Source organism: Haemorhous mexicanus, chromosome 29 (assembly GCF_027477595.1).
Source record: "Haemorhous mexicanus isolate bHaeMex1 chromosome 29, bHaeMex1.pri, whole genome shotgun sequence".
NCBI classification, from domain to species: Eukaryota; Metazoa; Chordata; class Aves; order Passeriformes; family Fringillidae; genus Haemorhous; species Haemorhous mexicanus.
The window spans coordinates 3,760,036-3,784,267 of record NC_082369.1 but is presented as its reverse complement, the minus strand read 5'-3'; the positions used below and the strand labels follow the sequence as shown (position 1 = coordinate 3,784,267).

At 54.3% G+C, this 24,232-nt stretch overlaps 3 protein-coding genes across 6 annotated transcripts in view; 1 reads left to right on the top strand and 2 right to left on the bottom strand.

Moving 5' to 3' along the window:
* The first annotated feature begins 344 nt into the window (after positions 1–344).
* IFI30 (IFI30 lysosomal thiol reductase) lies at positions 345–2,267 on the top strand. The gene is made up of 7 exons (XM_059870016.1): positions 345–513; positions 1,191–1,370; positions 1,439–1,513; positions 1,588–1,683; positions 1,761–1,913; positions 1,993–2,061; positions 2,145–2,267. The coding sequence occupies exons 1-7, from the start codon at positions 382–384 to the stop codon at positions 2,208–2,210; spliced, it is 771 nt and encodes a 256-aa protein (XP_059725999.1). The 5' UTR covers positions 345–381; the 3' UTR covers positions 2,211–2,267.
* A 1,047-nt stretch (positions 2,268–3,314) lies between these two features.
* On the bottom strand, positions 3,315–5,589 carry LOC132339534 (la-related protein 6-like). Its single transcript, XM_059869840.1, has 3 exons — positions 5,423–5,589; positions 4,872–5,070; positions 3,315–4,467 (listed from the first exon to the last, which is right to left on the bottom strand). The coding sequence occupies exons 1-3, from the start codon at positions 5,587–5,589 to the stop codon at positions 3,604–3,606; spliced, it is 1,230 nt and encodes a 409-aa protein (XP_059725823.1). The 3' UTR covers positions 3,315–3,603.
* Positions 5,590–10,134: 4,545 nt separating this feature from the next.
* Positions 10,135–24,232, bottom strand: part of RFX2 (regulatory factor X2) — an 83,685-nt gene continuing 69,587 nt past the window's right edge. For 2 of the 4 annotated variants that reach the window (XM_059869939.1, XM_059869940.1), the window contains exons 9-18: positions 23,569–23,684; positions 22,018–22,136; positions 21,631–21,743; positions 19,122–19,273; positions 18,118–18,215; positions 16,024–16,173; positions 13,693–13,901; positions 13,134–13,287; positions 11,635–11,677; positions 10,135–11,486 (exon numbers count right to left, since the gene is read on the bottom strand). In XM_059869939.1, coding sequence (XP_059725922.1) covers positions 11,392–11,486; positions 11,635–11,677; positions 13,134–13,287; positions 13,693–13,901; positions 16,024–16,173; positions 18,118–18,215; positions 19,122–19,273; positions 21,631–21,743; positions 22,018–22,136; positions 23,569–23,684 — 1,249 coding nt within the window. In that variant the 3' untranslated portion in view covers positions 10,135–11,391. The remainder of the gene's footprint in view (positions 11,487–11,634; positions 11,678–13,133; positions 13,288–13,692; positions 13,902–16,023; positions 16,174–18,117; positions 18,216–19,121; positions 19,274–21,630; positions 21,744–22,017; positions 22,137–23,568; positions 23,685–24,232) is intronic. The other 2 variants (XM_059869941.1, XM_059869942.1) reach the window with 1 other exon arrangement.

Here is a 24,232-nt window from a genome sequence, read left to right as displayed (position 1 = left end):
GGTTCAGAAAGGGCCGGAAAAAGCGGCCACAAACGGGGGAACCACGAGGTTCCTCCGCACTCGGCCCCGCGACTGAACTCGGGGTGTCTGGGGCTGCACCCCCGCACCCGCCGGGGGCTGTGCCGGCAGCCAGCCCCGTGTCCTGCTCGGAGAGCTCCACGCGAGGCTGCTCCGGGCTGGGTTTCACTCCCACGGCCCGCGGGGATCGAGCCCCAGCTCGGGGCCAGCGGGAGCCGGCGGCCGGAGCCCACGTGGGGCGGCGGCGTCACGGGAGGCGGCGGCCGGGGCAGGAAGGGCAGCGAGGGCGCGGGAGGCGGGCACAGCCCGGCTTTAAAAGTCCCCGCTGGGACCGGCTCATTTCCGCGTCACCCCGGCGTCCCGATGGCCCCCACGGTGCCGCTGGCTGTGCTGGCCCTAGTGGCCCTGGTGGCCCCGGGGCTCGGCGCGGTCCCCGGCTGTGATTACCCTGCCCACCGCTGGTGCAGCTCTCGGGACACCGCCGTCGCCTGCCAGGTCAGAGCCGCTGCTGCTGCTGCTGCCGGGGCGGGGGACAAGGGCAGGGTCACAGGGACGCGGGGCCACCTCCTGCCTGCCCAGGGACGCGGGGACAGGGTTGGGGCAGCGCCTGGTCGCCGTGCCCGGAGCGAGTGCCGGCTGCGAGCGTCGCTGAGGCACGGGCTGTCACATCTGCGGGGATGCTCAGAGCCTCCGGGGCCACACGGGCACTACGGCATTCCCAGCATCCCTGGGGAACGGCTGTGGTCCAGCCGGACCCTGCCCGCGGCCCCTCCCCAGCTGCCCCTGGCACTTCTGCTTTTTAAGTGTAAAACCGCTTTTTAGCCTCTTCTGCCCCAAACAGAGCCGGGCGGTGACAGCGCCCTGTGAGCCCACGGGGCTGCAGCTTCCCCCTGGCACGGGGTGCTGGGCCGTACCCCCACCCAGGCACATCCTGGTCTAAATTTGTTTTCCCCTGAAATGTTTTGGGGAAGTTCTGGTGGAAAGCCCCAGCGCTGGGTGCCAGGATCCTGCAGTAGCCGAAAGCTCCCGGCCACTCTCACTTCCCTCTAGCCCTGCACACTCTCATCCCCCTTCTTCCCTGCATCCTGGAGCTTTACCCCATCCCTGCAGATACTAGAATGGGGGGGTGCAGCCATACCCCCCCGTGCACCCCGAAACCCTCCCGTGTGCAGGTGGAGAGCCGCTGCCCCCTCCTCCCGCGCCCCGCGGCCGCGCCCGTGGAGCTGAGCCTGTACTACGAGAGCCTGTGCCCGGCGTGCCGCGAGTTCCTGGTCCTGAAGCTCTTCCCCACCTGGCTGCTGCTGCCCGAGGAGATGCTGAACATCACCCTGGTGCCCTACGGCAACGCCCAGGTAGGAGCCGGCCCTCCCGGCGCTCGCCCCGGTGCCGCCGGCCCCGCTCAGCCCGCTTGGTCCCGCAGGAGAGGAACGTCAGCGGCAAGTTGGACTTCCAGTGCCAGCACGGCCCCGAGGAATGCTTGGGCAACATGATGGAGGTGACGGTCCCCGTTCCCACGGGGTTGGCACGGGGGGGTCCAGCGGCCCCTCACCGCCCACCCTGTCCCCGTAGGCCTGTCTGATGCACGAGGCCCAGAACTTCAGCACCTACTTCGCCGTCATCTTCTGCCTGGAGTCGGGCAGCTCCATCACCAAGAACCTGGAGGCTGTATGTCCCCCTCCCCGCCCCTCACGCCCCTCATGGGGTCTGTCCCTGTCCCCCTGAGCGTCCCCTGTGCCCGGCAGTGCCTGCAGATCTACGCCCCAGAGGTGGACAGTGGCCGCATCAGTGCCTGCGTGCAGGGGGACACAGGGGTGGCCCTGATGCACCACAACGCCCAGCTGACCGAGGCACTGGACCCTCCACACCAGTACGTGCCCTGGATCACCATCAATGGGGTATGGCAGGGGGGCACTGGGTGCCAGGGGGGCTGGGACACCCTGGGGACCCCCCTGACCTGCCCGTGTCCCCCCACAGAAGCACACGGACGAGCTGCAGGCACAGGCAGAGGCCTCACTGCTGGGGCTGGTTTGTCACCTCTACCAGGTGGGACAAGGCTCTGTGGGGACAGCAGAGCTTGGGGACCCGTCCCCATCGCTGCTGGGGCTCTCATGGCTGCTCTCTGGCAGGGGGAGAAGCCTGAGGTCTGCGGGGGCTCCAAGGCCCCGAAGATCCCACCTGGCTGCAGGCGCTGAGGGACGCTGTGGGAGCACAGAGATAGAGGCCAATAAAAAGGATATTTTTATGGAAAACCACCAGGACCTGGAGTGCTGTGGTGGGGGAGCAGGGAGGGGATGGTTTTGCCCTGCCACAGTGGGAAGGGGAGAGGGGCTGGGCACTGGGACTGCCCTCCAGACATGGGAATTACCTGCTCCAGAGGGTCACAAAGAAGCCCCTTGAAGATTCCCAGGGAACTCTGCTGAGCAGCTTCCTGAGGAGCAGAGCATTTCCTCTCTCCAAGTCTTGGGAAGCAGCTCTGGTGTCCATGTTCCTCCCTCACACTGACAGCATTAAACACAACCATTTCAGGAGCACTGGGACCAAGACCACCCCAGTTCCCATCAGTCCCTCTCCATTCCCAACCAGCAGGTTTAGGATGGAATCTTTCCTGGTGGCTCCCTGAGCACTTGTGACAAGCATTTCTCTCTGGAATTTCCCAGACCTGCTTGCCCCAGCAAGAGGCCATTCCCAGCTGGGGTCTGGGGGATGAAATTCACCACAAGGACAAGGAATTCCTGATCCAGAGAATTCTCCTCACTACCTGTGGAACTCCTCTGTGCCAGGGCTCTGGCTGGGCCATGGGCACCAGGACCCACACCTTCTTTGTTTTCCATCCCCTGACTGCAGGGACTGCCCTCAAAACTCTCCTCCCATGAGCTGTGACCCCTGCAGGGGTGGGACTCATCCCACCACATCCCAGCTCCGGGCACAGCCCAAGGGCACTTGCACTGGCACACCCTGAGAGCCACTGTAGCCTCCCTAAACCCTTTCCCAGAGGAGCTGGGGAGGCTGTGGGAGCAGGGGGGACACAGGAAGCCCCCACATTCCATCCTGAGAAGTGCCAGAGAGCCTTGAGCAGCCAACAGCCAGGAGGAACCACAGCCATCACTTGTCTCTCTCAGGCTCAGCCAGCCTGGGCACCCCTCAGTGTCCCCACCAGCCCACGGACAGCAAAGGAGGCAGGGACCCTCCTGCCCTTGTCTGGCTGCACCTCAGGCAGCAGCAAGACCTGGAAAGATGAGGGGAAAAAAAACAATTAAAAAAAAAAAAGAAAAAAAATCACAGCATCAACCAGAGAGTGCCTGGAAACTTCATCTCTCTTTATTATCTATTTCTCATCCAAAACCTGGACCCCAAACCCAGCTCTGGGCCCTGAGCAAGCACAATCTCACTAGCATGAGCACAGCACAGCTCCTGCTGCTGCTCAGCGTCTGCCTCGAGCATCGCCCGTGCCCCAAAACTTCTGTCCCCTGGCTCAGCTGCACTGCCCCTGCCCACAGCTCGCAGGACCATAGCAAAGTCTTCCTCTCGAAAGAAGAAGGGGAAAAAAAGAAAATGACAACCCCTAGCCCTGAATCTGAAGAAGCCTCAGCGCCGCAGGGCGAGCTCTTCTCTCCCGAAGCTCTCGGTGCCCTCGGGGCTGCCGGGCAGGCGCAGGACCCCGTGCCACAGGCTGAGGGGCTCGGACACCCCCTGGGCACCGCCGGGGAGAGCTCTGGGAAAGCTGCCCCAGGGTGTCCAGGACCCCGCCGCACTCCCCGGGCTGCTCTCGGTGCCCATCCCGAGAGGAGGGAGGAACGAGCCGGGGAAGGCGCTGGAATTTCCCGGCGTGAAGTCGCCGCCAGGCCAGGTCGGTGCCAGCAGGTCCTGGTTCAGGAGGAGGGACAGCGACCCTGAGGCATCATCGGGCTCGGGAGCGATGGGCAGGGAACCCTCGGGGCTGCGGGGGAAGGTCAGAGCCGCCGGCGGCACCTTCCAGGCCGCCCTCTCCTCGGCGGATTTCTTCTTGCCGCCCTTCCCGCAGAGCCGCAGCACCCTGATGCCGTGCCAGTCGCGCTGCCCGAGGCTGTCGGCGGCGCTGCGGGCGCTCTCCAGGCTCTCGTACTCCACCAGGGCACAGCAGCGGCTCAGCAGCTCGGGGAACCGCGCCGAGTACCGGCGCACGTCCGAGGGCAGCTTGCGGCCCGGCCGCAGCAAGCGGATGGAGGCGATGGCGCCGAAGGGGCTGAACATCCTCGTGATGGTGTCCAGGAAGTTTTTCTGCAGGGGCAGGTCCTGCTCCCGCGGCTGCAGCTCCCAGGCCAGCAGCAGCTTGCTGGGGGGGACGCTCAGCAGGTACTCGGGGATGGGGAGGCGCCGCCTGACTTTGGTGCCCTCCTTGTTCACCTCCAGCAGCGCCGAGAACTTGAGGGCATAGACCGTGAGGCGCCAGTCCCGGGTCAGGTATTTCACCTGGGCACAGAGGGTGGAATCCCCATCACTCTGCATCCCCCACAGAGGCAGGGGATCCTAAACCCCCCCCTCCAGGCAGGCTGTGACCCCATCTGTCACAGTAGCCCCTTCTGTGAGAGCGGCTCTGGGATCTGCAGACAGACCCAGAGTCCCCCAGGCTCTTGCAAGGAACCACAACTTCCCCCTAAGCCACACCACCAGCACTTCCCTGGGGTTTTTTTGGTTAAGGGATGATCACTTCCAAAGCAGTCCATGGGTAGAAGAGGTGACTCCAACCCTGGGGGTGATTTGAGGAGCTTTCCCTGCTCCCCTGGGCCCTGAGGGCAGCGAGCTGCAGCCCCAGGACACAGCCCAGAGCTCCCCACACACCCCACAGGAGGCAGCCCCGCACTCCCAGGACTCACCTTCTTGAAGGATGTCAGCAGTTTGATGCTGACAAAGCCCATCTTGTTCTTCTGCACATGTTTGAGCAGGAAGGCGTCCCTGGCCAGGTTCTCATCAGACAGGTAGAACTCCACCTGGGCCACGATCCTGCGCACCAGCTGCGGGTCGGGGCCCGGGCAGGAGCGCTCCAGCACGCCCACCCCCAGCTCACAGGAGCTCCTGGCACAGCAGAGGGGACACAGGGGTCAGCTGCTGCCCAGGCCACCGTGCTGGGACAGCAGAGACACCAGGGGACAGCCCCAGCCTTGCCCTGGGCACGGGGAACAGCCCCAGCTGCTTCTGGAATGTTCTACCCCTCTGATTTCCCCAGGCTTGGGCACAGGGAACAGCCCCAGCCTTGCCCAGGGTACAGGCAATGACTCCAGCCTTGCCCACCAGCCTTGCCCAGGGTATGGGGAACAGCCCCAGCCCAGCCTCAGGAGCCTCCCAGGCTGGATCAAACCCATCCCAGACAAGGGACATGTCCCTTGAGGACAAGCATGCAAGGCCAGGCTCAGCCCCTGGCACGTACCCGGGGCAGCTCTCCACGAGGTCCTCCTGGCCGAGCAGGGCGAGGGAGCAGCTCCAGCGGGGAGGGAAAGGCTGTGCCAGGAGGGAATTCCTTGGTGCAGGCACTGGGGGGCTGCAGCTGAGCTGGGAATCGAGCCCCAAGGGCACTCCAGAGCCACGTGAGGACATTGTCCCTTCACCTGGGATGTGACACGGAAAAGAAGGACGGTGCTGGGACACCCCAGCCAGCCCAGGGCAGGGGCACTGCAGGAGGGGATGGTTGATGGTTGTGTCTTTACCTGCTTGGTAGCACTGGGAAGAAGTTCTAAGCTCTAGCTGAACATCCCAAACACCCCGAGGCAGCAGCTCCCAAATGCCCCTCAGCTCCCAAAACACAAAGGCAAAAAAAAAAAAAAAAAAAAAAAAAAAAAGAAAAAAAAGGAAAAAAAAAAGGGGGAAAAAAAAAAAAAGGAAAGAGAGAGAAGGCCCTGTGGGTGAGGGGGTGTGGGTTTATAAACACAGCCTGGAGGAGCTGCAGGGGTGGTTGTGGACCTGCCCCCACACTGCCTGCTCCAGGTGAAACCTGCTTGTGGTTAAACTGCCCCAGCTGAGCCCTGGGATTAGCCAGGCTCCTCCTGCCTCCTCTGCAGAGCCAGGCCAGGGCCCAGGCAGGGCAGGGCCTGCAGAACCTGTCCCCTCTGGTAGCCAGGGGGACAGTGAATTGCAGCACAAGGCCTCTGTCTGTGCCTCGGTTTCCCTGCCTTGTGCAGGGGCAGTGACAGCCACGTGGAGGGGAGGGAAGCCTCTGTCCAGGGAATCCTTTGGGCTCTCAAATCCTTTGGGCTCCCAATCAATCCTGTGGGCTCTGAGTGCTGCCAGGACAGCAGGGAAAGGCTCTTCCCTCCAGGGCAGGAGGGGAAGGGTCTGCAATGAACCATCCCCACGGGCTGAGCCCCGTGCTGGGCAGCAGGGGGAAGGGGAGGGGGGCTGGGGCAGGTGGGGGGTGACACTGGGCTGGGGACAATGCCAGGGCAGGGGGCTGTGGGGCTGGAGAGAAGCTGCAAGTGCTGATGTTGGGAGCCCCCCTGATGTTCCTGTGGCCACGTGGACAGGCCAAGGGCTGCACGGGGAAGATGCTGTTGCAGAACAAATGATGGGAGAAGTTGCAAGCAAACAACAGAAGGTGGCTTTGGTTCCTGTTTTCAAATCTGTATTTTTGTGTTGGCTCATTTTGAGAACTTCATCTCATTTCCCTTCCCAAGTCCCTGTCCCAGAGGCTTCCTAGATGTGGGGCTTGTTCTGTGACACTGTGGGGACAATCCAGGAGTGCCAGACCATGAACCTGAAGCCACCCCAGCCAAGGGACACATTCCCAAGAGGACACACAGGGGGTGAGTCCAGGGCCCATCCCAGCCTCACATCCCAGCAGCCACACACAGACTGGAGCTCTCCAGGGTGTCCTGGCTGTCCCCAAAGCAGCAGCACCCCCCAGGCTGTGGCCCTGCAGTGTCCCCTGCCCCCTGGGCTGTGTCACCCTGCCCAGCTGTGCAGGCAATGCTGGAGCTTGCAGAGGCCTGCAGAAGTTCAGTTGCTGACAGCAACTTTTGGACCATTTTTGCTTGGTTTTGATGGACTTTGCCCTGTCAGGAGTCCCAAAGTCAGGGCTGGCAGTCACAGGTGGTGCAGAGAAGGGGGGAGATCCTTTCCCTCCCTCCTCCAGGCCTCCAAAGCCCAAATGATGCTCAACCACCCCAAAGTTCCAGGGAAGATGCTCCAGGAGCTCTTTCCTTGTGCCAGGTATTCCAGGATGTCCTGGCTGTCCCCAGAGCAGCAGCACCTCCCAGGCTGGTGGCCCTGCAGTGTCCCCTTGGGCACTCCCTGGGCTGTGTCACCCTGCCCAGCTCCAGGGTTGCCCTTCTGGGATGAGCCACAGGGACTGGCAATGTCCAGCTGCTTCTGGAATGTTCTACCCCTCTGATTTCCCGGGGTTTGGTGGCACCTCCCCTCCTCCTGCCACCTCCTGCTGCCTGGGAAGGGGTGGAACACAAAATCCTGGGATGCTTGTGCTGAAACCTCTGCAGGATTTGCCCATCTGGGAGGGGTGGTGGGGCCAGAGGCAGGCTGAGGATGGGGGTGGAGGTGCTGACAGGAGGATTTTGAGCTGTGTTTGCTTTGTGGTTAGAGGCAGATTTTCTCAGGGTCAGGAGGTGCTGCCCAGCTCCCCTGGAGGAAATAATCTCCTGCTTCCAGAGCTGAGATTCCCCAAGGAAGAGGCTCTGTCTGGTGCAGCCAGACTGGGCCTAATCCAGAGGGAGAGTGGAGCAAGGCACAGAGGCTGAGGCTGAACCTTCCCGAGGGACAGAGCAGGAATGACCCTGCCCTTGTCACATCCCTCCCATCCTCACTGCCCCCATCCTCTCAATTAGTCTGGAAGCTTAATTAGAAAATCCTCCTGTGGCCCTGTGCTCAGTCTGATCCTCCAGCCTCTCCTCCCCTCTGGGTTATCTGACACACCAGCTGCTGCTCCAGGGGGAATCTGCCTCCTGCAGACCCCAGGCCCCTGCCCTGAACTGCTTTAATCCCCCTGGGCAGCTCCTGCATCCCCCCAGGCTGCTGCAGCACCTCCTGGCACCTCTCAGGGGTCACAGAAGAAATGGCACCACGACACTCCTTGTGCAGGCCTGAGCACTGGATACACATTTATTGCTGTTCAGCTTGAGCTGGGAATTCTGTGGAGGGGGTTTGGGTGCTGCTGCAGGGCTCCAGAGCATCTCCTCTGCACGCTGGCTTCCCTCAGAGGAAGAGCTGAACTTTCTGTGGCCCTCAGTGGCAGCAGGGCAGTTAGATTTGGTTGCTCAGTTGTTTTTTTAGACTCTCTTATCTCATCAGCAGGATCCCAAGTGTGGACTCTGACCCAGGGAGTCTTCACGGTTGTGTACATTTAAATCTGCCTCTCTCACTTCTCTCCTGCCACCTCCATGTGAGACATTGGCAGACAAACACCACCCTGGCACGACAGCTTGGGACAGAGGAAGGATGTGCCACTGCACACACTCTGATTTCAATGTGTTTGACAGTGGCACAGCTGCCTTAGTGCCACTGGGAACGAGAAAATCAGAAATCTGGGTAGAAGATACTCTGCTAGGCAATGCACACGAGACCCCTGGAAAAGCTCACACCAAACACTGCAGCATCAGAAACCATAATAATAATAATAATAATAATAATAATAAAAGCTATTTATGACACGGCCTTTATTCACAGAGACATTTGCCCCAGGGCTTTGTTTTACAGATCCCCCTCCTCTGCCCTGGAGCCCACAGCACCCAGGGCAACCCATGTCAGCAGAGACCCACAGCACAAGGGGGACAAACCCTGCAGAGCCCCCCAGCTCAGCCCCACGGGAGCCACAGGAAAAGGCAAAGGAATCCAGAGAGGGAAATGCCAGGGGAGGGCTGGGGATCTGTGCCAGCCCCTCCCTACCTGGGGTGGGCTGCTGGGCCAGGCTGAGCCGTGCTGGGCCAGGCTGAGCCGTGCTGGGCCAGGCTGAGCTCTGCTGGGCCAGGCTGAGCCGTGCTGGGCCAGGCTGAGCTCTGCTGGGCCAGGCTGAGCCGTGCTGGGCCAGGGTGAGCCGTGCTGGGCCAGGCTGAGCCGTGCTGGGCCAGGCTGAGCCGTGCTGGGCCAGGCTGAGCTCTGCTGGCCAGGCTGAGCTCTGCTGGGCCAGGGTGAGCCATGCTGGGCCAGGCTGAGCTCTGCTGGGCCAGGCTGAGCTCTGCTGGGCCAGGCTGAGCTCTGCTGGGCCAGGCTGAGCCGTGCTGGGCCAGGCTGAGCTGTGCTGGGCCAGGCTGAGCCGTGCTGGGCCAGGCTGAGCTGTGCTGGCCAGGCTGAGCCGTGCTGGGCCAGGCTGAGCTCTGCTAGCCAAGCTGAGCTGTGCTGGGCCAGGCTGAGCTCTGCTGGGCCAGGCTGAGCCGTGCTGGGCCAGGCTGAGCCGTGCTGGGCCAGGCTGAGCCATGCTGGGCCAGGCTGAGCCGTGCTGGGCCAGGCTGAGCTCTGCTGGGCCAGGGTGAGCTGTGCTAGGCCAGGCTGAGCTGTGCTGGGCCAGGCTGAGCCGTGCTGGGCCAGGCTGAGCTCTGCTGGGCCAGGCTGAGCTCTGCTGGGCCAGGCTGAGCCGTGCTGGGCCAGGCTGAGCTCTGCTGGGCCAGGCTGAGCCGTGCTGGGCCAGGCTGAGCTCTGCTGGGCCAGGCTGAGCTGTGCTGGGCCAGGCTGAGCTCTGCTGGGCCAGGCTGAGCTCTGCTGGGCCAGGCTGAGCTGTGCTGGGCCAGGCTGAGCCCTGCTAGGCCAGGCTGAGCTCTGCTAGGCCAGGCTGAGCTGTGCTGGGCCAGGCTGAGCTCTGCTGGGCCAGGGTGAGCTCTGCTGGGCCAGGCTGAGCTGTGCTGGGCCAGGCTGAGCCGTGCTAGGCCAGGCTGAGCCGTGCTGGGCCAGGCTGAGCTCTGCTGGGCCAGGCTGAGCCGTGCTGGGCCAGGCTGAGCTCTGCTGGGCCAGGCTGAGCCGTGCTGGGCCAGGCTGAGCTCTGCTGGGCCAGGCTGAGCTCTGCTGGCCAGGTTGAGCTGTGCTGGGCCAGGCTGAGCTGTGCTGGGCCAGGCTGAGCTGTGCTGGGCCAGGCTGAGCCCTGCTAGGCCAGGCTGAGCTCTGCTGGGCCAGGCTGAGCTCTGCTAGGCCAGGCTGAGCCGTGCTGGGCCAGGCTGAGCTGTGCTGGGCCAGAGTGAGCTCTGCTGGCTCCCCTGGAGCAGGGAAATGGGAACAAGGCCCCCCTAAGGCACTGCAGTCACCCCCTCACCCTTGCTCCAAACCCCCCTTCAACCTCAGAGCAGGACCCAGGGTGGGAATTTCACAAACCCCAGGATGTGGGACCTGTTCCTGTCTGCCCGGGCACCGTGGAGGATGGGGATTGCCATGGGGTCAGCCACAGAATTGCCACGGGATTGCCACTGGATCACCATGGGATTGCCATGGAATTATCACAGGACTGCCATGGGATTGCCACGGGATCATCACAAGACTGCCATGGGATCACCAAGGGATCATCCCAGGACTGCCATGGGATCACCAGGGGATCAACACGGGATTGCCATGGAATCATCCTGGGATTGCTATGGGGTCACCATAGAATTGCCACAGGATCACCACGGGATCACCATGGGATCACCACGGGATTGCCCCCAGCAATCATGGCACGTGGGACAACGGGCACGCTCTGCCTCCAGCTGCCACCGCCTCGGAGTCCTTTGGTATCTTGAGTTGGCCTGATGGCATCCCAGGAGCATTGGGGTGAAGTGCCAAGCTGGGGAGCCATGGAAGCAGGTGGGAATGCTCATCCCATAGTCCCAGAGCACGCCTGTGTCCGTCGGGATGTGCAGCCTGGAGCCTGTCCCCAGGGGGACAAGGGACACCAACTGCCCCGAGCTCCCCGTGCAAGAGATTTGGCAAAGCCCGAGCCAGGACAATTTGTCTGGAAAGGCTGCAGGAGAAGGGCCGGGTATTTCTCCTTCTTCTTGGGCACTGATTGGTTCAAGTTTGTATCACAGTGAAGTCTGAGACGAGGGGAAGGAACCCAAAGCACCTTCCCTGACAGAGAAAGCCTCGATCTCAGCTGGAGAGCCAGGACAGCTCCTCCAGCCAGGCACATCCCACCTGCTGCTGACCACAGAGCCCTCCATCCCTTGGGAGCAGACTCTGGAGCTTCTCCCTCCCCTCTGGAGGGACACTGGCAGCCAAACCAGCTCAGCCCATCCTCAAACACAAGTAAACATCAAGAGAAACTAAGAGGCACTATAATAACGCAGATCCGGGGGGGGGCGGGCTTGGCACGCCCCGCCTGGCTCCGGATGGATGGCTCGGTCCAGCCCAGGTGTCAGATGTCCTGCAGGGGGTGGCCAGGTCCAGCCCAGGTGTCAGATGTCCTGCAGGAGGTGGCCAGGTCCAGCCCAGGTGTCAGATGTCCTGCAGGGAGTGGCCGGGCTCGCTGCGCTCCCGTTTCACCAGCGGCTCCCCCGGATCCCCCTCGGTGCCCAGCTCGCTGATGTCATCTGCAAAGGACAGGGCTCAGAGCGGGGCCCGGGGCACACGGAGCTGCCTGCCAGCAGAGCAGGCTGCAAGAGGCAGCACCAGGGTCCCCAGCCCTCCCAAACCATCCCACCCTGAGCTGCAGAGCTCCCCGGCAGGGAGGGCAGGTACCTTTGTCCAGCAGTGTCGGGGACAGGGATGTGAGGTCACCAAACTGAAAGAAAAAGGAGTTCTGGGGTCAGTGGGGCTTTGGGGAGCTGAGGTGCCAGACAATTTCAGCCAGCCAGGAGAGACTGTGAGCATCGGCGCTGGTGGTGGTGAGCAGAAATGAAACCAACCACAGCTTTTGGGGGAAAAGCCTTTTGTTGCCATTTAAACCTCTGGGCAAACACCACACTCAACAATCCAGGGCAGGATTTAGCTCTGGAATTAAGGGAGAATGAAAGAATGGAAATTTTGCCATCTCCCAGGTGCTGCTACAGGTAAAAGTGGTGCCTTTTCTCCAGCCCTTTCCACCTGTCAGGCATTTCCCCTCTCCTGGCATTTCACCTCCCTGCAAAGCCTTTGCAGTGATGTCTGAGAGTTTGGCATCCAGGCCGTGGTGCCAAGTGGAAGCAGAGAGCTCCTTGGCTCTGGAGCTGTGGTGTCCCTCTCCATGACGAGGTCTGAGACACCAAATTGCTGCAAACAATAATTCTGGAAAGTCATGGAAAGCTGGGCAGGAGCTGAGGAGAGTGGGAATTGCAAAGTTCAGTGGGAGTGGGAGGACACTTCATCCTTCTTTGCTGGGAAGAATCAGCCTCCTCCTGGAGACCAGGAATATTGCAAGGGTTGGATGGAGGAAAAGCCTGAGGGATGGAGCCAGACTCTGCCTTTCCTGTTCTTTAATGCCACTGAGGGAGGAGGTTTTGCAGGGAATAGTGGGAACTCAGCACTGCAGCTGGAGCAGTGTGGGAGGGCAGGGAAGGTAGAACCAACTTTGGTTTGCCTGGATCCCTACATGAGCTCTGTGGAAGCTTCAAGGAGCAATGAGATCAGTTTTGAGGACGTGGGCTCAGTTTTAACCTCACAGTAGTTTCAGCATTGCTGTCACAGGTTCAGCTGGGGCTTTTAACTCTGTATTTTAGAGGGAAAAACTGGATGTGGCAGGACATCCAGCTCAGGACATCCAAACTCAGCTAGGCAGAACAGGCACCAGACTTACTGTGAACAAAAAAACCCCAAACCCTCACAAACAGCCCAAACAACCCCATCATCCTCTTCTTCACCTCAAAACTGGAGGGAGTGGCTGACTGTGCTTGTAATGCTGGAGCTTGCAGAGGCCTGCAGAAGTTCAGTTGCTGACAGCAACTTTTGGACCATTTTTGCTTGGTTTTGATGGACTTTGCCCTGTCAGGAGTCCCAAAGTCAGGGCTGGCAGTCACAGGTGGTGCAGAGAAGGGGGGAGATCCTTTCCCTCCCTCCTCCAGGCCTCCAAAGCCCAAATGATGCTCAACCACCCCAAAGCTCCCGGGAATATGCTCCAGGAGCTCTTTCCTTGTGCCAAAACAACTCAAGAAATAATTTTTGTTGTAAAACAAGCCGAGGGCGCAGTGTGCTTTGTGAACCAGCGGTGACTTTTGAGGGGCTGCTTCTTTTGGGTTGGTCTGTAGGGAATGAAGGGCTCTCACCTCTCCCATGACAGCAATTGGGGTCTCCCCTGTTGCCTGGGCCACACGATGCTCCACCAGGTAGAACATGTACTCGTCGTAGAGCAGGCGGATCAGGTGGAAGGAGCCAAAGCTGGCGGCGCTGCGCAGGGTGAGGTCCCGGATCACCATGGAGCTGGGAATGGGCAGGAATCACAAACTGGGGCTGAGTTTTACACCTGTGTTGTGGCTGATGTGAGTTCTGGACCCTGGTGGTACTGTGGGACCCAACACTGTCTCTGCCTCTGACCCAAAAGTATCAGAGCAGTTTAAGGAATTTAGTTTATGGAACATCCTATCCCCTGTCCTGAAGGGATACCAGAACCACAGTCAAGCAGAGTTTAAAGGGAGTAAAGAACTTGGCCTTGGCTTTAACAAATTTAGTTTATGGAGTATCTTATCCCTATCCTCAAAGGTTACCAGAACCACAGTTGAGCAGAGTTTAATGTGAGTAAAGAACTTGGCCTTGGCTTTTCAAGGAGTTCTTGACATGCCCCAAGCCTGATGCAGAAAAACCCCCAAAATGAGAAAGAAAATGTACCTGTAGAAAGACCACTTCAACAGGAACTGCCTGGCTGCCTTGGGGAAGCTGGGGCTGCCCTCGTGATGCTTCAGCACTTGAGTGACCACATTGTCCAGCCAGCTGGCCCACTGGTCCAGAGAGCTCTGCTGCTGCAGGGTCAGCTTGAAATCCTGCTCCAGCTTCTGTACCATGCCCTCCTCACACTGGCACACCCACGAGGCCTGCTCCTGCTCGGGAGGAAGGGCTCACAGTTACTCATGCCCTGCTCCTGCTCGGGAGGAAGGGCTCACAGTTACTCATGCCCTGCTCCTGCTCGGGAGGAAGGGCTCACAGTTACTCATGCCCTGCTCCTACTTGGAAGAAGGGTTCATGGTTACTCAAGCCAGGCCTGCATGGTGTTGTATCCCAACCCAGGAATTAATTTCTAGCAGGAAAGGGCTGCAAACCAGCTCTGAATCACAGCCCTTCTGATCTGGCTGGACCACAGTATTTTTAGAACTTCATAATTGTTGGTAGCACTTGATTCTTCACTGGAAAAGTGGTGAAGCATTGGAATGGGGTGCCCAGGGAAGTGGTGGAGTCATCACCCCTGGAAGTGTTCAAAAAATGAGTGGACATGGCAAGGTTCAGCTGAAGGTTGGACTGGATGCTTTTGGAGGTCTTTTCCAGCCTTAATGATCTGTGAGTTTTACAGAAGCTCCTTTTCCACAGTGAGGTGGAAAATTCACCTGGCAAAGCAACACCAAACCCATCACCTTGTTCACAGAATTCACACAATTCCAGAATCACTGGGTTGGAAGAGACCTCCAATCATTGAGTCCAACCCAGCCCCAACACCCCAACTGAACCCTGGCACCCAGTGCCAGATCCAGGCTTTGTTAAACACCCCCAGGGATGGGGACTGCACCACCTCCTGGGCAGCCATTCCAGAACTTTATCACCCTTTCTGTAAAAACTTTTTCCTGATATGCAACCTGAATTTCCCTTGGTGCAGCTCGAGGCTGTGTGCTCTGGTTCTGTCAGTGCTGCCTGGGGAAAGAGCCCAGCCCCAGCTGAGCACAGGCACCTTCCAGGAGCTGTAGTGTAGGAATGTGCCCTCTGTTGACAGTGACAAAACTCTCCTTTGTCTCCTTAGAAAGCAAAAAAGCCCAGAAGTTTATCTCCTCAATTAGCAAAAAAGACACCTCACAGGACCTGGGGGACGTCACCTCAAACTTAAAGATAGCCAGCTGGACAGGAGCCAAAAACTCCCACCTGAGCAACTTACTGGAAAAAGAAAAGAACAAATAAACTAATGGCTTTTGTGAGGAGTTTTACTAGGAGCAAGAACCTCTTGCACCTGGCTGGGTTTTTCTCTGTAAAGAGTTTTGTTATTTTGCCTTTTATTAAAACCTTTTTGTTTCCAACACTACCACAGAAGCCATCCTGCTGATTTTATACCTTCTAAGGTAGCTGAGCTATCTTGGGTGTGAAATAGATCTCCAAAAGCTTATGAGACCTGGCTGGAGGAGACCCCAATATCACTGCAGAGAGTGATCAGGTCACCCCTGAGTCTCCTTTTCTCCAGGCTGAGCACCCCCAGCTCATTCAGCTGGGTTCCAGCACTGGGGATTGACCAGTGGCTACCAGCAGAGAGCCTGGCTGTGGAGCCCCAGTGTGGGGCAGGTGAGTGTCCCAGACTGCAAGGCAATGTGTATTCTATTTGCCATCTGGATGGCAGTTGTCTTTTGTCAAGTGGGCAGTTTTCTTTATCTCTTCCACACCCACTCCTCCCTCTGGGCAGACACCTGCTGATAACAGGCTGTGGAATGTCCCTGCATGGCTGATAAGAGCTACAGCATCCCACTGGGAGATGTGAGCCCAGAGGGAGGAGCCAGGCATTCCTACCCAGATATAATCTGGAGGTTCTGGAACACCAGCACAGCTTCTCCACTGGATTTCCCAGAGGAACAGCAGCTGCCTCTTCCCCTGGAGCTTCAGAGGAAGACTCCACCCTTCTCCAGGATCCCTGCTCCAGCAGAACCACCCCTGGCACTGCAGGAGGGCTGAGCCACAATTCCAGTGGGACTGCTGCCAGCACCCTGACCCACAGGGTGTCAGGCTGTGCTCTGACTCTGGCAGTGTTTCAGTTCACTGCATTGTTTATTTTATCCTTTTATTTTCTTCCCTAATAAAGAACTGTTATTCCTTGCTCCCATATTTGTTGCCTGAGAGCCCCTTAATTTCAAATTTATAGCAATTCGGGGGGAGGAGGTTTACATTTTCCATTTCAGGGGAGGCTCCTGCCTTCCTCAGCAGACACCTGTCTGTCCAAAGCAAGGCAGTGAGGAGCGGGGGGTCTGTGGTTACCTGCACGTTGGCGAAGTCCACGCGGTTGAGGTCGCTGAGCATCTGGTTGATCTGGGACGTGTTCTGCAGCACGGCGCGCGCCGCCTGCGCCAGGTGGTTCAGGGACGTGTACCTGCGCAGGGTCTGGGCAAAGGCACTCACCACCCCCACCTGCAACACAGCACAGGGGCTGCAGGGGCTCACTGACGTATTTTATGGGAATCCTTCTGCTAGGATTTTTCTCCTGAGGATCTATCACTGGCCGGGGGCTGTGCACAAATCACAAATGGGACGGGACTGCTGGGAACGTGTCTTGAGCTGTTTGATTTTCCAGCATCACTCTCATTGCATGGCTATGACAATGGGAAGATGCCAGCAGCTCACATACTCCAAAAGAACTCAATGTTACAACTCTCTTTAAAAGTTTTTTGACCAATCCCACAAAGCAAAAGCACACTGACAGTATTCTATCAACCACCATAAGCACACCTACCTTTGGTTAAATAATGCCTGCTTATTTCAAATACAATACCTGCTTGTGAGCCTTCAAACACAAGGCACACAGCTCCATTATTCAGCTTAAAACTTCCTAATATCTTGCTAGACAAACTTTTCTGTAGCTTAGGGAGTTATACTAGACAAGTGTTAATACACCATTGACCATTGTTGTATTTGGCTTTGCTTTTCTACATTTTACATAATTTTTCTGCTGACCTATCTCATGGCTACTGCTTAGCTCTGATCACAGTTCTGCTGTCTCTGAGGCCTGCCTTTTGCAGCTTTCCCAAAACCTTCTGGATTTATGGATTCCCACAAGAAGCCTCAGAAAAGAAATGTAAACAATAACTATCTGAGGGATGTGGAATGTGGTCTGGAGATGGCTTACCAACAGGTGCATCTTTGATTGGTCTCATGTGGATTGTTTTTAATTAATGGCCAATCACAGTCCAGCTGTGTCAATCACAAAATTTTATTATCATTCCTTTCTAGCTTTCTGATGTCTCCTTTCTTCTATTCTTTAGTAGAGTTTCAGTATATAATTTTCTTTTAATATAATATATATCGAAAAATAATAAATCAGCCTTCTGAAACATGGAGTCCAGATTCTCATCTCTTCCTCATCCTGGGGACCCTCAAACACCACCACAGCAGGGCATGCTCTGCTCCCTGCCCAGCCCTGCACCACCAGCACGGCCAGTGCTGCAGTCACCAACCATGGAAGGTTCCAAAAACGTGTGGAGGTGGCATTTGGGAACATGGTTTAGTGGTGGCCTGGGCAGTGCTGGGGTTGTGGTTGGACTCAAATCATCCTAAAGGTTATTTCCAACCTAATCCTTGTGCCAGGCACTTGGAACAACTCAGAAAATCCTTGGCACAGGTGTTTGCAAAACACGTTGAGGGCACAGGGTGGATGGATCATGAACCAGTGGTGTCTCTTTAGGTCTGCTCAGTTTGGGTTGGGTTGTAGGGAATGAAGGATTCTGATCTCTCCCATTACATCTCCCTGGTTGCCTGGGCCACACAATGCTCCATCAGGCAGAACAGCAGTGGAAGGACCCAAACCTGAATAATTCTATGATTCCATTACTTATTCTCTTTAGGCTACCAGATTTTCCCACTCTGCCTCCAGCAGAGACCAGCAAGGTGGGAAGAGGCAGCAAGAATCCCTGGCTTTAGGAGAGCAGGAGCCTGGGGGCAATGCCACTCTCTCCTGTGCTTTCCAGGAGGACAGCCTCATTCCAGGGCAGAGGTAACAGGGAATGGTCCCGGCCCCAAGGCTGCCAGAGCTCCAGGAGGGCTTGGACAGAGCTCCCAGGGATGCTCGGGGAGGATTGTTGGGGTGTCTGTGCAGGACCAGGGGTTTGTGATGATCTCTGTGGGTCCCTTCCAGCTCAGGATGTTCTGTGCCTCCATGATTTTCTCCCACAAAGCTTTATCTGCAATTTCAGGGCACAGAAATGGCTCCAGGGACAGAGCACCATCAGCTTCTGGTACAAAGGAACTGCCCCACCCCTCCTCCCACTCCACAATCAACCACTGCACCAGGCCAGGTGGCCAAACCCCAGCAGGAACTTCTGCAAGACGCAGACACACACTGGGCCCATCTCTGCTCACCTTGGTCTGCACGACCTGGGGGGGGAATTCACTCATGGCATTCATCAGCCACCCTTCCAAGCTCTTGGCAAAGTTCCGGATGGCCTGGGTCAGCGTGCCTGCAAAGAAGGCTGCAGAGTCAGAAATGCTGCTCTGTGGCATTTCTGGCTACCATTTCCTACCTTAGGACTACTGGGAAAGTCCAGCCTGTGGTCTGGTTAGCTGAGATGTCAGCTCAGCATCAAGGAAATCAGCTGGGTTGATGCACCCAAATTATTTGACATTATTACTCAAACTCTTCTTATTATTCTTTTTCTTCTTCTTTTTCATTTTTAAAAAATTCTTACTCTTATCCTTATTCCTATCCTTATCCTTACTCTTATTCTCATTCTTTTTCTTATTCTTATTCTTACTCTTATTCTCATCTTACTCTTATCCTTATGACAGTTAGACTTAATGATCTAGAGATCTTTTCCAACCTAAACATTTCTATGCTTTTTAAATTATTCTTATTTTCTTTTGTCCTTTTCTTAATTATAGCCCTTCTGAGCATTTTTCAAGCATTGAAATTCTCTCTTCAAAGACACCCTTGTGCCCCAGCTTGTGACAGCCCTCAGAGGGATTTGGGAATCCCAATCAGACAGAAAACTCTCAATACCCCTTTATTAATCTCCCAAAAAGTTGACCCCTAATTTCCAGGAGTGCAGTCAGGGACAGGATGGTCCTGTGCAAACAAAGACCTCCAAGGAGCCACATCCCAAAGAGCTCCCATATCCAAACTGTTTTTCACCTGACTCCTGACCAAAATCAGGAGATGTGAAATGCAACACACCAAATCTAAAAGGCAGGGCAATTCCCAGGGGGTACAAAACATCCCCCCAGGGCAAAGCTGCAGGAGGAACACTGCTGTTGCCATGATATTTTAGCCAAGACAAACACCTCCACGTGGGTTTGTACAGTGGAAATCTTTGTGGCAAGTGGTAGCCAGAGTGAGATCAGACTCAGGTGGGGCTGTGGGTACTCACTGGGCACTGGCCTGAGCACGTCAGGGATGAGGATCTCCACCAGGGCCTGGTACAGGATGTGGTCACAGCTCCTCATCCACTTGAGGATGGGCTCGTACTTGCACAGGGTGATCAGTTTGTCCTTTGGGAGGGTCCCTTCGGGTTCCTCTTCACTGCAGGAGGAGGAGGAAGGAGACAGAGTTAGCAGCAGGTTTGCATTCAGTGTTTTCCCTCTCCCTTTGCATTTCTAACTCCAATTTCCAGCAAAAAAACCATGTTTGGGTGCCTTGCAAAAGGAAATGTTTGACTGCTTGTACAGGTCTTGTCTCTGCCAGCACCTCCCTATCCTTGGGGCCAGAGCTTGGAGCAGTTTTCCCTCAAGTCCACACTCCTGGTGCTTGGCCTGCCTTCCCCTCTTCCCTTTTTACCTTCACAGCCTCTCACACCCCCTGTTCATGTGGGAGCTGAGCTCCAGCACTGCCATCTCAGCCAGCAAAGGCTCAGCTGGATCCTCCCTACAGCCCCAGCTGCTCCCAAACCTTCCCACCCCTCCTCTCTCCTCTGCTCTCCCCCTCCTGAGCCACAGCGCTGGGGACAAAAACTTTGCAGCCACTGTAGGGGCAGATGAGCTGATATTGAGAAGTTTTCAAGGTGTTTAACCCCTCCAAATGCTGCAAGTTTTCAGAAGGAAGGAGACTGAATGGATGAGAACAAAATATATTGTCTATAACTGACTGGGGTCAATCCAGCTTCCATTGATTTCACTTTGTAGATGGATAAAGGAGCAAGATGTTTGTTACACTGCAAGCAGAAAGAGCTGAAACCTGAATTCACTGCCAGAGCTGCTCACCCACACATTATGCTGGGAACTGGGAATTTGGAAGGGTCTTTCCCCATGGAAAAGATCTTTTTGCCCATCAAAATCACTAAAGCCAAGCCTTGGCTCTAAAGGGAGCTTTGAGCCTCAGCCTGCAGAATTTTAGTGGTGAACTCCATGGACATAACTCCTGGAAAATCCCCCATGGAGAAACAGGTCAGGAAACCTGCTGTGAAGTGCATCCATGTCCTGCATCTTCTCATGCTTTCAGTGTGCCACCTCCCTAATATTTGGGGTTCATTTAAATTTATATATTAAGAAGGAGGGGGAATGTGTTATTTACCTCTCTGGGTTAGTGGCAGAGGTGTGAGAGCCCTGCAGAAAAGCTGCCTCCAGTTTCCCCTGTGTACCTAGAAACAGCTCCTGGGGTGTTGCAATCTGCCTGGGAACTGTTCCCTCAAAAAGATGAGATTTTAAACCAAGCAAACACAGCTGCAGTGACTCCTTGCAGGAAAATATCCCCTGGGCAACATCTACAGGGCCATATTCTACTGATTTTTGAGGGATTTTTCCTTATTACTCAACGTTTTACTATTTTTCTTCTGAATAGAAAACCTTCATCTTTATAGCCTCAGTAAGAGTGGACAGATTTGTGATAGAAATGTTCAGAATTTTTTCAATTTTCTCTGTTTTCACTTATTTCCATTCCCTTGGCAGCAGCTCCCAATGCATAAAGGATGAGGAAGAGGCACAGCAACGAGCCAGGCAGGAGTGAAAAGATTAAAGCAGCTTTGTTTGCAATGATCTGCCTCAAAACACGAGGCACTGACAGGTCTGGGCAGGCAGGCAAGGCAGAGAGTCAGTCTGGATATCCCTAAAACCTCAGAGAGTCCCTAAAATCTGAGCAGGGAATCATCACTGGGGAAAGCAGGAGGTGCAAGGGACATGGATGACAGGAATCAGCCTCAAGTCACCCCAGGGGAGGCTTAGGCTGGATATGAGGGAAAATTTCTTCACTGAAAGAGTGGTCAGGCATTGGAGCAGGCTGTGGTGGAGTCACCATCCCTGGAAGTGTCCAAAACAGGAGTGGATGTGGCACTTGGGGACGTGGCTGAGTGGTGACCAGGGCAGTGCTGGGTTGATGGAGGGACTCAGAGAATTCCCAGAATTCCCAGAATGACCAGGTTGGAAGAGACCTTAAAGATCATCGAGTCCAACCCAGCCCCAACACCTCAGGACTTTTCTTGGAGGGCTTTTCCAGCCTCAGTGACCCCACAATTCTCCAATCAGAGCAGACCCTTCCCCAGAGCTCTGAACTTTGCCTCACAATATTAAACACTTCCAGCTCTCTTTGTCATGGCTCTGCAGGGCAGAAAATACTCCCAAATTCTCCAAAGCACTCATTTCTGCTGATTTTCTGCTAGTTTATTTTCAGATGCCAGCAGGGGTTTTGGAATAGCAAATGCACAATCTTATAGCTTGCTTTTCTTTTTATTTGGTCTGTCAAAATGCAATGACTGAACATCTCAGAGAGGATTTTCTCCCCACAATAAATTTCATTTGAAGGGCACAGATTTGTACCTGTAAGATCATCTACCTAAAATCTTGGCACTGAAGAAAAATAGGCTTTAGGCTCAAAAAGACTAAAAAAAACTTCATGCATGTTAAAAAGAGATTATCTGTAAGAAGTGGAGCAGGGAAGCAGGGGAGTACCTGGAGGGCAGAGCAGTGGGGCCATCACTAGGGGGTGCCTTGGGACTCCAGAAGGATTGCCACAGCTTCTCGATGTAGTGGAACTGGAGGTGCACCACGACATCCAAAGTGGCCTGACAGCAAAGAACACCACGGGGTGAGCACTCAGCTCGAGGGCTGCCACCCACAGGGAATAATTTACATGAAAAACAACAGAATTGGCACTGTTGTAGCGACCAACTTAACATAAACCAGGTCACAAGGTGGGAAAAAATTCAATATTTGAGTTGTAATTGCAGGCAAATGAAGCATTCCCAGCTTTTCCTAAGAGCTGGTCACTTGAGTGATGTCCCATGTCAGTTAATAAATCAATTACAAATCATCCCCAAAGAATATTCACACAATCACCTCACAGTGCCTCCTGTAGAGAACCTGCAGAGTTTTCACGTCGTTCAAGGTGAAACCTTCTTGTAAGAGCACGTTGCCAAGATCAGGGGCTGGGAACTCAGGAAAGACATGGGTTACATCTGGGAACAGAAATTGGGAGAGATGGTGAGGGTTAGGAAAGCTCAGAGGACAGGGGAGCACAAGGTGCTGCTGTCACTGGAGGCTCTGTCACGTTCCAGCTGGGATGAGAGAGGAAAAATGAGATAATTTACTCCTTTTCCTGATGTGTGCTGAGAAAAAGCAAACAACTACAGCCCAGTGGGTTCAGTGGGGAAAGGAAAATGGTTCCTTTCTGTTTGTAGTAAAAGAAATCAGAAAATTTTATCCTCATCTGCCATCCATTGGAATTTCCCTGAAGCCTGGAAATGTCTCTCTGTACAATGGGGAATAGAATTGAGCAGCAGAGGTGTCAGGAGCTGGGATTTGTGATGGAGACACAGATCCAGGACCAGCAAATCCAGAGGGTCTGCTCCACAAGGAGAAGGTCAATATAGATCATCTCCACCCAGATCCCCACTGTGGCCTTTGCAAGGATGGGAATTGCTTCCTCCCTCTGGCCAGGACCTCCAGTCCTCCATGGAATTTAAATAAACCAGATGGATTTAAAAATGCTATAAGGGACCCAACAGACACATGGGCTCAAGGAAAAAACCCTCCTGGGGAGACAGGAGTCAGCAGATAAACTTAGCAAATGTGACACTACAAAAACCTATAGAACACATCCCACATAAAAAATATAGATATCTGAAAAAATATTTTTAATTTATATAAAATATATATATAAAAATATACTTATATATATAATTTATAAAATTAGTATATTAATAAAATTAATAAAAATTAATATATTATATATAATTTAAAATCTACAGTGTGTGTATATATATGTATATGCACATACTGTAGATTTTTTAGGAAAGCCCAACAGTCAGGACTTGCTCTATATAGATATAGATACAGATATAGATATAGATATATAGATAAAATTATGTATAATAATATATATTATATATACTATTATATAGATATAATTTATATTTAACATAAAAATTAATATAATAAATATAATTTAAAAATCCACCGTATATATATATATATATATATATATATATATATATATATATATATATTTATATATATATATATAAAAAAATATACATATACACATACTGTAGATTTTTTAGGAAAGCCCAACAGTCAGGACTTGCTATATTTTTTTATATATATATATAAATTATAGATAATAATAATATATATATACTATTATATAGATATAATTTATATATACCATAAAAATTAATAAAATTAATATAATATATATAATAAAAAACTTCTTTATATATATATATATATATATATATATATACACACACACACACACACACATATACATACTGCAGATTTTTTAAGGAAAGCCCACCAGTCAGGACTTGCTGGATAAAACCTTCCCCTTAAAGCCCAAATCCCTGATGTGGAATAATTAATAATTGATCAGCAAAGGAGTGTGCTCACCTATGAACTGCTGGTGGTGCTGGCACTGAGCAGCCACTGACTGCTCGGGTGTGGTGTGGGGGGTGCTGTTGGATGCACTCTCTGCCATCCCATCCATCTTCTGGGCTGCTCTGTACCTAAATTCCATCAGAATTAGGATGGATTAGGATCCACACAGACAGGAGGAAACACCTCTATGTTATTTAAAACACAGATCTGAGAGTTCATGGAGTGGTTGGTACATTCAAGGCAAACATGGTGAGGGCTGATCATTTATATTGTGGAATCAGATGGAGGGGAAATGAGAAGCTCCTTTTGAAAAGCTTCCCCAGGACAGAATTAAAGGGGCTAAGAACTTTGGAGACACCAAAAAATCACAAAAGAGAAGCAGAGATGCAGTGGGGTCCAGGGCAGACTGTCTCAAGCACTGACTTTTGCATTTGCTTTCTTTTGGGAGCTGAAGAAATAAATTCAGTTCCTTCTGCACTTCAGCAACAACCAGAAGTGTCCATGCTTGCAGAAGGAAATTCCAAATCCCTTTCCACATGGGCTTTCATCTTTAAAATTACTCAGACACAAGACTAAGCATGGCACTATTTAACTTGCACTTTTGCCCAGAAAAACACCCAAAACCCACCCAAATACAGCACAAGTCCCCAGGTCCTTCACACTGATTTGGCACCAA

Bases quoted from the DNA above. Each gene is read 5' to 3' on its own strand.
- IFI30 (XM_059870016.1), top strand. From the start codon at position 382: ATGGCCCCCACGGTGCCGCTGGCTGTGCTGGCCCTAGTGGCCCTGGTG. The intron at 1,371-1,438 runs GTAGGAGCCGGC...TTGGTCCCGCAG, and splicing joins TGCCCTACGGCAACGCCCAG to GAGAGGAACGTCAGCGGCAA. The intron at 1,684-1,760 runs GTATGTCCCCCT...TGTGCCCGGCAG, and splicing joins TCACCAAGAACCTGGAGGCT to TGCCTGCAGATCTACGCCCC.
- LOC132339534 (XM_059869840.1), bottom strand. From the start codon at position 5,589: ATGTCCTCACGTGGCTCTGGAGTGCCCTTGGGGCTCGATTCCCAGCTC. The intron at 5,071-5,422 runs GTACGTGCCAGG...CTGCTGTGCCAG, and splicing joins CTCGTGGAGAGCTGCCCCGG to GAGCTCCTGTGAGCTGGGGG. The intron at 4,468-4,871 runs GTGAGTCCTGGG...CTCTGTGCCCAG, and splicing joins TGCTGACATCCTTCAAGAAG to GTGAAATACCTGACCCGGGA.